The following is a 13927-nucleotide window of genomic DNA, read 5'->3' as shown; positions in this document are numbered from 1 at the left end:
TTTCTGTTATATAAAGCTTTTCGCAAATATTTATTTTTCATATAATTATTTATGCATCTTGTTGTATATCAGGTTAGTAGAAATAGTTGTATATTTTTTTGGAATTATTACATTCATAACTGCTTGATTTATATTAGTAGAAGTTTTTTTTATATAAAAAACAATATTGTAAAAATGACAAAATGCACCAAGAAAAGAGTAGTATTTACAATTACAAACAGAAACTTATACTGACATTTGAACACATCAATACCAGGACTTGAATGAAATATTACACTGAATTTAACGCATTTGAAAAACAAATGACGGTAAATACCATGTATATGGCGTAGTTTCTTAATACTGCTCCAATTTGTTTCTTTATACTTGTTTTTGCAAAGCTGTTTCCAAACATATTCTTGCCATTCAAACAATAGAGATCTTCCAAATGGATCAACTTCTCATTTTAGGAAGATGTACTTATTTTATTTTATTTTTTTACAAAAAGAGGAAGAAATCTTAAATATATAAGAAAGTTATTATACAAATATAACAACAAAATTAATGAATTGATTTTCTATGTATCAAACAAGTTATATGTCAACATATTATTTTTCACTCTTATGTATTCTCAATTTATAAGTTTATTATAAAAATTATTTGATTTTAAAATTGAATTAATTAAATTAAAAGTTTTGCTCCTATGAATTCTTAATTTGTATAAATAACTTATTTTATTCATATTTTAATATAATAGTTTTATTAGTATATTATTTTAAAACATTTTTTAGGATTTAAAGTAATTTAATTAAATTTAGTATTCTCACTAGATTTCAGTTTATATGATTTTGTTTCAATTATAATTATTTCTAAAACCTGTTCCGTTTCAAAATTTTAATATAATTTATAATTACTAATAATAAAACAATCAAAAACTAAAATAATTAATATTTTTCATTTCTAAATTTTTATATTATAAAATTATACTTTTAAAAATATTTAATTTCGATGAGAGTTTAGTGTTACACGGTTAACACGTGTATACAATTAGTACACAATTGGTACGAATAAAAATAATTTTCCAAGAGAAATTGAATATTGTTGCTTTGCTTGGTTATATTTTATCTATAAATATTTAGCCAAATCTCAATTGCTTAAAGTACCAAAAACAAACCAAATTGAATTGAAGTGTTAGGAATAAGATGAGTTCTTTATCTAAGGAGCAAACTTATCATGTAACTCTGTTCCCTTTCATGGCTAAAGGCCATGCAGAAATGGCAAAGAAAGCTATAGAAGATATATAAGAGTGGATCCTCATGGCGATCATTGGATTTGCTCATTCATCACTTTAATTAGGGCCGATAAGTAACATCAAAGACTCGAATTCTTAGGAACCAAATTCATACAAATTATCTATTTATTTCTTCACACATTTCAATCGATATTATCAAATGAAATTAAGCGATCAATAAACATCGTATAAACTGGTGATATATTAATTAGAATTAAATGATATTTATTGATTGGTTATCATATTTTATAATGAAAATTTCATACAATGGTTCATAATCATATACGGTAAACTTGATTCATATAAAAATATATCGACACATATAGATAATAATTAATGCTAATGTATTAACCTCGTTGTACGCACCTTTTCGGACTGTGAAAAACGCTATAAGAATTTGACTCGTCTAATAATTATTTCCAAAAAAAAAACACGTAGGATGACGAGCTATTGATCCATTTGAAAATATTCGAAAGATTAGATTGACAAATAGTGACAGATTCGAAAAATTAAAATCGTAATTGTCGCAAATAACCAATGAAAATCCAGTTTAAAACATCAAACTAATCGCTAAACCTTAGAGGTCTAAGGATCAATTTGTTCAATTAAATTGATTAAATGAAGTAGTGTGCAAATTTAAATCTTCATAACCAAGATAGTCCATTTTTACACTTTCAAGGACTAAACTGATACTTTAGTCAATTTTTCATTACAACATTTACAATAATTAAATGATGATTAAGAGAGAGACTTAAACATAATGGATGATATTAAACACTACTAAAAACAACTTTTTAGTGACAAATTACTCTGTCGCTAAAAGCTGAAATTCATCGCTAAATCAATTTTGCGATGATTGCAATCCGTCAGTAAATAATTGGTCGATAAATATCTAGCGACGCTCAATAAAAGGTCGTCTCTAATTTAGCGGGCGGACTAATCCGTCGCAGTAAATCTGAACTAAAGTTGAAAAAAAAATTAAAAAAAATATACTATTGGAAAATTTCTTTTAAAAATATAATTAATAAGAACAAAAAAGAAAGTGTGGGTTATAGTTTATTAAATTCTTCATACTCCACGTCACTAATTAGGAGTATTAAAAATAGAGTAAATTACGCTAAGATCCCTGAGTTATACCATAATTAACAGTTTGTTACTTTTTATTTTAAAAATCTACTTAATGGTCTTTCAGTTTTAATTCCGTCAACTATTAGGTCCCTCCGTAAATTTCGACACTTATTTTCAAACAATTTGGTACCCCACCTTTAGTTTTGTGAACAATTTGGTCCCTCAATTTTAATTTTATTAAAAGATTTGCTCCCTCATTTTTAAACGATTTAGTACCCGAGTTTCAATCTGTTAAACGATTTAGTACCTCAAATTAACAGAATGATCTCTCAGTTAACGGAATTAAAACTGAGGAACCATTACGTAGACTTTTGAAACAATGGGTACCAAACTGTTAATTATGGTATAGATCAGAGACCTCCAAATAATTTGCTCTTAAAAATATCATTATTAAGAACAAAACTAAAACATAAAGTGTGAATTATATTAATTTCTTTAAATTGTTTGTAAATTTATGAAGGAATTTCCTAAATGAAACAAAGACAAATAGTGTAACATAACAAAAAAACATTACAGTTGTCAGAAATTTATCAAAACAATCGCATTTTGTCTAAACATAATGGAAAAATATAATAAGTTTAAATTTATTGATATAGATCTAAATGTTTGTAAGTCAATTTTATGTATGAAGCAAGTGTTTTCATAATGTTTTATGGCCTGTTCTGATTCTGGATGAGCAAATCAAACAATTGCCGAGAGGATCCAGTCTCATCTTCCATAGCTTTCTTAGCCATTTCTGCAACTTCTTTCACTTTCTTCCTCACTTTCTTTCCCATTTCTCCTTCCATTAATTCTTTCACCATGTTCTTCAAACCCTCCGATCTCACAAACCCTCTAACCGAACCGTCACACGTCTCCACTCTCAGCCCTACTTTGATCTCCTCCACCACCATTCTTGCATTCAAAGGCTGTTCAGCAATCATGGGCCATGCAAGAATCGGTACACCTTCACATATACTTTCTAATACCGAGTTCCAACCACAGTGACTCAGAAACCCTAACACACTCTTGTGCATTAGTATCTCCTTTTGATCAACCCATTCTTTCACTATTATTCCCCTATCTTTAACCCTATCTTCAAATGCTTCTAAATTAAATTTCGTATCTCGTATCACCCATAAAAAGTTGATATTGGATTGTTCCAATCCGATTGCTATCTCCTTCAATTGGTGTAATGAAATTTCTGTTTGAGTCCCGAATGCTATGTATAAAACTGGTTTTTCATGCTCTAAATTCTTGTCTAGCCACTGAATCCAACTTGGTTTCTTGTTATTTTGATGTCTAACCCTAGGTTGACGATGATCAACTAAGCATAAAGGTCCAATGCACCATGCTTTTGGCAATTGATCTCCATGATTATTCCAATACTCAACAAACACATGCTCAAGCTCATAGAAACTGTTCATTATATAACCAGAACTAGCAAATGCAGCTGTAAATACTAAAACATTAAGCTGAACGAACGAAACTTTTGATTCCGGATCGGAGAAAGCCGGTTCAAAGTCGGATTTGGTGATCTTTATCCATGGAAATGGAGTGACTGTAATCAAATCTTCTTCCGATTCCGGTCCAAATAGAAGACTATTCTCATGAACAGCTTTTCCAATACACATAGCGTAATTCGACATGCCAAAGAACACGAATCTTGGAAATCCGAACATTTTCGCAGATTCAAGAGTCCACCACAGGAATCCATCAGATACCATAAAATTCACCGGTGGGAGATTCTCAAGCGCATGCTCGAAATCGGGTTGCATGAGCTTGGTTGAAAGAACAAATGAAGGCCATAGCAACATGGAAGGAAGCTTATCAGTGCTTTCAATGCCTGTAGGTAATTCAGGGACATTATTTGGAAACGATAGGTCAATAATGGATGCCTTTGTGTCGGATAAAGATTGAGAAATGAAGGGGAGATTGGCTGGAGTTGTAAAAATTGTAACAGAAATCTGACGATGGAGAAGAAGACGGGCTAGGTGTAAGATAGGGATCGTATGGCCTTTTGCCATGAATGGGAATAGAACTACATGATAAGTTAGTTCTTTAGTTGAAGAACTCATTTTGCTAATTTTGCATCCTTTATTTTTTTATGTTTTTTTTATATAAAAGCTATACAAGAAAGAGATGTTAAGTACTATTAATTAGCTTTCTATAATTATTTTAAGTTTCTTCTTTAAAGAATTTATTTATTTCTATGGTTTTGATTCTTTTCTAACGTTCATCAAAGATTTAATTGCAACTAAAAATTAATTGCTAGACATAAATTTTGATTTTATTATGCGTTCTTTGTTATTTTCGGTTTGTTGTTGTAAATTTGATTACTATGGTATTTTTAGGAGCTAGGAGTGGAGAAATATTGAGATACATTTATTACACTATGATATTTTCATCATTTTAATGAAGTTTTGTATTATGAATGACTTAATCTACGGATGACGTGATAGACTCGGTCTACCTAAAAATTTCACCAACGAGTGTGCATGGTTTGCGGAGGGAAGGGCAAATATCCAAAACCATACCAAGATCGGAGATTTTTAAAATAAAATCTTGATAACCACACCAAAAATAGGTTCGATTCGATTAAAGTTTTCGGTGCGATTGGGTGCTAAAATTTAATTCTTCGATATGATTAGGTGCAGAGATTCCTAGAACCTCGCGGATATTAGAGGGCTTTTGATTCAAGGTTAAGAATAGAATCAGAATGAAAAAGGAAATTATGAGAATGAGAAGAGTGAGAATGGAAATAATTATTTTTTATATCTTGTTTGGTTCAATAGATTAGTTTAGGAATAGAAATCAGTATGAGTGTGTAAAAAACGAACAAACCTTGTTCTAGTTTGGTATTATAAAAATATTGATGTTTCGGTTCAATTTAGTTTTAAAAATAATTTCAAAAGTTAGATTCTAATCAATCGAACTGATGGGTCTAGTTTGGTATGAGAAAATTTAAATTTTTAAATTTTTTATTTGGTTTGTCATTGAACAAAATAAAAAAAAAATTAGTTCAGTTCGATTTGATTCGATTCTGAAAAATAAAAAACAAATTGATAATTTTATATCCATAATTTTACATCCAATTTTTCTGAAAAAACAAAAAAATGAAGAACTCTTTTCGTTAATTTTACATCCTTAAGTTTTCTATTTTATACTCCCTCCGTCCCATTTAAGAAGTCTCATATTCTATTTTGGGATGTCCCATTTAAAAAGTTCCATTACTATTTTTAGAATACTTTTTCATTGAATACCCCATTTTACCCTTATTTTAGTTATCTTAAAAGAGTTTTATGGAAAATTCCACTATCATTAATAAGGGCAAAAAATGAAAAAACATAAAAAGACAAGAATAATTAATGTTTTCTTAATCTGTGTGTAAAGTCAAATGGGACTTTTAAAGTGGGACGGAGGGAGTATATAAAAGCAATACAAGAAAGAGATGTTAAGGTACTATTAATTAATTAGCTTTCTATAGTTGTTGTAAGTATCATATAATTGTTAATTTTACATCCTTAATTTTTCTGTTTTTTTATATGAAAGCTGTACAAGAAGGAAATCTTTAGTACCATTAATTAGCTTTTTATAATTGTTGTAATTTTTTTTTTAGAAAATGATCATATAAGCCTTTAACGCTCGGGTTAAGGAGTATATATGCCCTTATGGTTTGGAAAGATACATAAAAACCACTAACATTTTTATAAAAGAGAAATTTAGCCCACATACGGGGTTGGGTCTTTTTATTATGTATATTACGGTGCTAAAAGTCCAATTAATAAATTACGGTTACCAATTTCTTATTTTAAATTTTATAATCTTTCCTTAGCACGAATAAACTTTTGAATTAACAAAATACAAAACTTTTATTTAGTCACATCCACAATCTTCTAGCATGTTCACATATCTCTTAGATTTTGTAAAGATTCTTGCCGGGTTTGTCTCCATCATCCCATTAACCAAATCTTTCCCATTTTAGTTTGAATTTAGGTTGAAATAAATTTAATATAGAAAAAAATAGATCTTCCACAAATCAATCTCCTATGAAATTAAAATTTTCCGCCGTCCGAAGAAGATGAAGAGATTACCGGCCTCCGATCCGAAGAAAGGAAATGATGAATTGAACAACGATGAGGATTTAATTTCGGTGACATGCAACGATTTTGCTGAAATTAGGTATGAAGGAGATTCGTTTGAAAGGAGGCGGCGGAGTTAGGTCGTAGAAGGTGAAGCAATTATGCAGAAGGAGGACGGGTGGGCGCGGAGGACGCAGGATGTGGTGGAGTTATTCCACTTTTGCTTTTCTTATTTTGTTTATTATTCCAGATATGCTTTTCTAAATGAGGCGGCGACGCTGCTCTGTAGTTAAGGTGGCGGCTGCTCTACTTTTCCGATGGAGGCGGCAGCTGTTCTATAATGATCCTCTTGATTTTTTTCATGTTATTTTCTTGTTTTTTTTTTCACTTTGTGTATCTGTAATATTTTGAGTGTTGATTAACCAATAATTAATCTTTGGTAACCCGTTGGCTGTTTTGCAACGATGCTCTTGATTTTCTGATGTAATTTTTTTTTTACTTTTTGTATCTGCAATGATTTGTTGGTTAACTAGTGGTTTACTAATGGTACACCAATATTTTATTTTTAGTACACTGTTAAACGTTGCATTAACCGTTGGTAAACTTGTAATAAATATTATTTTGAATATATCGTTAATGAATCATTAGTAAACTGTTGATAAGTTTGAATTATGTATTTTAAACAAACAGTACTTTAAAAAATTGTTTTTAGGATACCGTTAGTGAACCTTGAGTAAACCGCTAATAAACTTATAGTTAATTAATTTTTAATAATTTTTTAGTAAACAAAAATTGTGCGTTTAAAAAATAAATTATTTTTTAATGTATCATTAGAAACATGTTGGTATACCATTGGCTAACCAAAATCATATTTTGAGATTAAAAAAAGTGAACTGTGATTTTCAAATAAACGTTTATAAAATATTATCATTGATTTTGTTTAATATAATTTTTGAAAGATTTTAATTGATTTTATTTGAAAAAAAAATTAATTTCTTTTATTTTGGAAGATCTTAATTGATTTCATTTGGAAAGATTTTAATTGAAAAGATCTTAATTTATTTGGAAAAATTTTGATTTTTATAACTGTTGCTTTCCTTATTAATTGTTGACCGTATTTCTTAAAGTGAAAAAGTTATTTGCGCAAAAACAAAGTTGATAACTTTATTTTTCAACTTTCTGTTTTTCCTAGTAAAATTTAGAATATTTTAACACAAGTTGAATATTTGTTAATTTTTTCTTTTTAAAAAGAGTCATTAATTTAGGCGCACACACTTAATATTGTTCTACCATAATTTGAAGGTCGTCTTTTTTTTAATAACTTGTAGAGTTTAATGTCTGGATTAAGGATCACATGTGCCCTCATAGTTTAGAAAGATGTATAAATGCCATTAACATTTGTAAAAGGGCTCTTTTAGATCCTCACACTTAACACTATTTCACTATGATGTGAATGCCGCCTTTTTTTTGCAACTTGTACTGTTTAATGTTGTTCGACTTCTAGGCATTGGTTCTCTTACTTCTAATGGTAGTTTCACTTGAGATTGAGAATCTAACATTAGGATCATCGGAGTCATCCATGAAACTTTTAGAAGCAATGTATTATTCCCTAACACACCATGTTGTTAAGTAATACATTAGTAAATTTTCACAGAATGCAAAGTGAAATTCCAAATGCAACCTAAGAAGGGGGTAAATTGATGTTGTTTAAGAAATTTAAATTTTATTTAAGGAAGTTTAAAGAAAGTTGGGGTTTTGAGGAAAAAAACAAAATAATTTTAGAGTGTTCATGCTATAACTCAATCCTACATCCACTACTCAAACAATGATTAGGATTTTTAATCCACTAAGCTTGATGTTTAAAGCTAACACCTAATTTTACACAAGTGAATTTTTCTAAAATTAAACTCCAACTTACAACACTTGATTTTTTAAAGATAATCAAGAACCCACAGCTAAATGGTTAATAATAAATCTTACCAACAAACACCAAGCAATCAATATAGAATTGATCCACAATAAACAAAAGTAATAAATGAGAATTGAATGCTTTAAATTGTGTAAGATGTAATAGTTTTGTAATCTTTACACAATCCAAGTGAATGTGTATTTATACTCACCAATAACCTTGTAAGTATTCAGAAAGTTGACAAATTTTTGTTAGAACATGAGAAGTGCCCGATATACCTCTAGGGTTTTAGCTCTGAATTCTTCAATGGTCTCTGACATGTGGTAGTCATCTATTAAGGCATTCAAATATATTAGTCAAACATCCAAAAGTCATATGTGGAGGTCGCACTCGTGACATTGCAGCCAAGAATGAGGGTTGTCAAGATCACAAGGTTGTTCCCGAGACAAGGCTTGGTCGCGGCTGTTACTATTGGGTCGCACCAACGACTCAACCTTTTTGCCCTTGAAAAAAATTCTCTAGAAGTTGGTAATTAGAAAATTTGAATTTTTGCTAGAAGACTCCAAAATTGTGTCTTGAGTGTTTTGAAATGTGTCTACACGTTTATAAACATGATTGGAAGCTTATTCTGTTGTGGGGGCGCACAGCTGCCCGACGATAGTCGGGGGTTCGTTTCTTTCGGGCTTTTTGGGGGACTTTCCGGGGGCGATTCCGACGTGCTTTCGCCTAATAACCCGAGGTGTTTTCCAACCGAACCTAAAACATTTTTAATAAATGTTTTTAAACTAAAGTTAGATATTTTAAAATGATTACTTGTGTTAGAAGAAATTGAAAAGGTTTTATAACATAAACCTAAAGACTTTTAAAAGGAGATTTTAAAAGTAAGGTTAAATGTTTATAATGGACTTTAAAAGAGTTAAAGTCAACGTTTAAACGGTTTTAAAGATTTAGCAATCAGTTTTGCTAAATACTTAGTATATGACCGAGAATTGTTTTGACAATTAGGTATGTACTATAAATGGTTTTCTTAGGGTATTGTGATACCTAAAATAACTTCTAAAGTGAAGTTAGAACGTTTTCTCAAAACGAGAATTTATAATTTGGTTTTAAAAGAAAACAGATCATAAGTGTTACGTGTTTAAATGATTATATGTTTGACCTAGATCTGGGTTTAAGGACCTAAAAGTTTTATAGGAAACATATATTGATGTATTTTATTCTGTTTGCTTTGTGTGTTTAGTCCGACCAGCTAGCGAGCAGTCTGACCACAACCACATGATTAAGTTCCAGACCTAGCGGTGTTTGTGAGTTCATTTGTTTACTTTTGAATATTAGTATTCAATTGTTTTTAAATCCACAAATCGCACTAAGTATGAAACTTAGCCAAGGAAGATCCACTGAAACGAGCTATCTATTGGGCAACAATAGGACTGTGTGATCACCGGTGTTAATGAACTAGATGAGAGGTAAATATTATAAGCATACATATTGAGATTAGGTTTTAAGCCAGATGCTTGCTAAGCGGCTTAAACCTAATGGGTAGTCCTGAGGTGGCAGTGATTTAAGTTCCGGCCCAGCAACCTTATACAGAGTCAAGATGGTTGTGATACATAAGTATACAGCTCATCCTGTATTAAACAAGAGTTGAGCATATGCATTATATATATGATAGCACTATAACGTAATCAGGACTAGGGTTTCATTTGGATCGAGTACTGGTAATATTTTTATATACCGATATTTCGTCTATACGCGATTTTGGTATTTAACTGTAAACCTATCTACGCACTCAGAAATATTTATATTTCTGACCCCGTTGTTGTTTATCATTTTTCAGGTACCTAGCTACCGGGTCTGGTCGAGCTTCCACCCTTTTCCATCAGGGAAGCTTATTCTGTTGTTATGTAAATAACACTTTAAACTCTTAGATGCTGCAATTAGGACTGTGCGTTCGGTTAGTTCGGTCGGTTCGGTCACCAAACCGAACAAACCGAACACCGAAGTTTGGTAAAAATCCCAAACCGAACCGGACCGAATTTTAATTTTGGCTTACACCAAACCGAACCGAAAAGTTCGGTTTGGTTCGGTTCGGTGAAAAACCGAAATTTTTTACTTTCTCTATTTTTTTAATTTTTTAATCATAAAATAAATTCTAATATTAAATAATGAGTGTCTAATAAATATTTTTATATAGTTATTAGCATAATTATATATTGTATGAAGTTTATTAACTTATATATCAATTATAATTAAAATATTAAACCAAAAAAATATAAATTTACATATATTTATATATCTTTTTTATTTTTTATTTAATTGTTCGGTTTTTCGGTTTTTTCGGTTTTTAAAATGCTCAAACCGAACCGAAAACCGAAGACCAAACTTTTACCTAATTACAAACCGAACCAAACCATAGTCGCCAAAAAACCGAACCGCAATTGTAATTTCGGTTCGGTTCGGTGAAACGGTTCGGTTTGGTTCGGTGTTTGCACAGCCCTAGCTGCAATAGTGTATATATGTTTGATATGCCTGTGGCCACGTCATGGTTCCTCTGTCTATATACTCTGATAGGAACCTGACTCTGTCTAGCTCTAATAAGTGGCTACTCAATAGGCATAAGGTGTTTTATGGTGTCCCCTACGGGTGGGCCAAGCTTCGTGTCTTTGGTCTGCAAAGACACTGTGTGTAGTTTTAGCTGGCCTTACGTTTGTGTGCCTGCTGTGCATGTTTTTAATATGTTTGATATAACGATTTGAAAAGAAAAGTGTTCGATATATTTTATTAAACATATTGTTCGGATACGTGGTTTGAGACAGGGCTGCCTGCGAGGCAAGGCATGTGAGCTACGTCCCTGTACCACCGCACCGGTTTTCAAAAATGCGCGTGGGTCAGAATAACTAGGGTTATTCAACCAGCATTTCTGAAAACGCGATATCGCCTATATGAATATTTTCAGAATGTGTTTTCCACGTTAAACGGAAAAATGTTTTAACGGTGTTTTCTGAAAACGGGTCGTACGCGAGGTACGATCTATATTTATATTTAGAAGGCGAAAAATTTATAGAGGTTTTAGGCTTGCTACAGGTTTCGGAACAACCATTCCCATTCCCTAGCGCCGGTCTCGGCTCGAGTTTCGAGGCGGAAATCGGGTCGTGACAATTGTGGTATCAGAGCAATGTTTTAGGACTTGAATGTCCGAGGTATTGTTGCTGATATTTGTTAAGTAGAGGTACTAGAAGTCATAAGAATTCCTAGTGAACTATTGCAGCAACATAGGATTCGAGTCATGTCTTGATCAGTTGTCAGTTATTGAATACAATCAGTTATAGATAGCAACTATACATGTGTGTAGTGTGTATTGATGTTTTGATCAAGAACACATGAGTTGTTCTTGTGTTCGAGACATGTTATAACTGATGGAACATGTGATATGTTCCTAAGTTGGAAACACGTTACAATCATGGAGCGAAATGGTCAGAACAGATGACCAATATTCGAGGAGAATGGTTCTGTTTGAACACAGGACAAAGCGAAGATTTTCTTTGAATTTTTGTTCGAGAAAATAATTAGATTTTCTCTGAATTGTGTTTTATTGTTATATGTTTTGCTTATATGAGTTTAATAGTTGATACCTGTTATATGAAAATATGATTTTTCTATAACTATTACATACGGTACTTATGCTGAAAATTTCATGTGTTTCAGTATGTCTGGGCCAAGTAGAGCTCATACGCATGTGGGGTCTGATCCACATAATGTACCAGGTTTGCCTGTTATACCTGATACATCTGTTCCCATAGAGGCTGTTGACTCAACATCAGCATGTGACATGGACATATGGGAGGATGCTATTGGAGTAGAGGAATTAGAGAGAATGTTGAATAAAGACATAAACAGTACTGGAAATAGCCATAGCTCTGTGTCTGAATCGACTGCTACATCAGCTTATCTGGGATTTAAGGTAAAAGAGTTCTTAGCTGAGGTGGACCATCTAAGGAGGGTTCAACAGCAAATAAGACACTCGCCGAATCAGTCATGGGAATACGTGAGCGAGTGGGAGGTGCAAGAGAATCAAAGTTTGGATAGGTTGAGGGATTATATGGATAAGTATACTAGGGAAGATTTGAATGTGGAGGCATATACTGTTGAGTTTATGCGTTTATGCGAAGAAGTACCTGAGTTAGTTCGTGATGGTGAGGAAGTTGCAAGTAGGTACGTCAAAGGTTTAGGGCTGAGTTCGAGGAACTCATGGCGGTAAAGTCTGATTCTGTAGCATATCTGGCTGGGCGTGCGAAGCAGATAGAAAGTAAGTTGAGGAGGAATGATATACCCCTCCAGCCGCACTATTACATCAAACCTGAAGAACCTACTGCTACATTTCCTAGGACAGGAAATTCTGGACCCGCAAGGCACTACAACCCCTACTTTGTTCCGCGAGGGGGAAAGGATAAATGAAAACTGAAATTCCGCGGAGGACGAGGTAAAGGCCCGATGATTCGTGAGGCGTTACCGTCTTCGCGATCATCGTCAGGTAATGTTTAGTTATGTGTTTAATGTTTAAGTTAGTATGTTTATGTGTTTTCACTATCACGTTAGAATTGGAAAACATAAACTACAGATATAAATTATATCCTTAAACAAAAAGAAATACACATACAAGTAAACATTAAAAGATAAATGATAAATGAGAATTGATAAGTTAGGGATGTTAGAAACGTGCATCCTTAAATAGAAATCAATAACTATTGATAATCAATCAAATGATGTGAAGCAATAATAATCCTAATGTGAGGATAAATTATTAGGATTAAGAAACTTGAAATGTTACGGAGAAGTAGTTTGAAAGAAGCTTACAGAATGAGTATTGCAGTTTTGTTTTAAAAGAATGTATTATTGTGCTCAGATGCATCATGAATGCATATTGCAACAATCACTATAGAAAAAGGAATACTTGAATTCCATATACTTATACAAAATGATTTTGTTAGGACATGCATCATGTATATTAGTATATCAAAGAGAAAGTGGATTATATAGCAACTCTTTGGGGATGAGAGATGTCATCACCCTGAGCCACAATTGTACAAAAGTTTTAAAATGTGAATTGTTAGATTCACAGTTTTAAAGAGATAAAGTTAAAGAAAATCCAGCTGGTACACACATATACTTGTGTATGTGGGTGAATATGTGTATATGCACATATGTTTGAAATGATTGGTTTGAAAAACCATTTGTTTATAAAACAAAATTTTTGTGAAATAAATTGTTGATAAACAATTTGTTTACAAAACAAACTGTATTTGTTTTAAAATGTAAGCATATTCGAACGAAAACTCTGTAATAAAGTCAAGATAGGATACAAGATAGTAGAGATAAAATGTTATGATTTTTATTGTTCATAATAAACAATAAAGATCTGGATTCTAATGTTTCATTCCGAAACATCAGAAATTACTAAGGAATGAGAAGAGTAGGAAGTGAGAATTTACATTCTTACTCTGAGATAGACTAAGAGGTAAGTCTAGTGATGGACTTTTATAATAAATAGAAGTTCAAGAA

General features: G+C 31.8%; 1 protein-coding gene across 1 annotated transcript; it reads right to left on the bottom strand.

Annotated features, from left to right (window-relative positions):
• Positions 1-3048: 3048 nt before the first annotated feature.
• Positions 3049-4455, bottom strand: LOC126672274 (UDP-glycosyltransferase 90A1-like). Its single transcript, XM_050366222.1, has one exon. It carries the CDS (start codon positions 4453-4455, stop codon positions 3049-3051), a length of 1407 nt encoding a protein of 468 aa, XP_050222179.1.
• Positions 4456-13927: the final 9472 nt, after the last annotated feature.

This window comes from Mercurialis annua, linkage group LG3, assembly GCF_937616625.2.
Source record: "Mercurialis annua linkage group LG3, ddMerAnnu1.2, whole genome shotgun sequence".
Lineage (NCBI taxonomy): Eukaryota > Viridiplantae > Streptophyta > Magnoliopsida > Malpighiales > Euphorbiaceae > Mercurialis > Mercurialis annua.
This window is presented reverse-complemented; position numbering and strand designations above follow the sequence as displayed.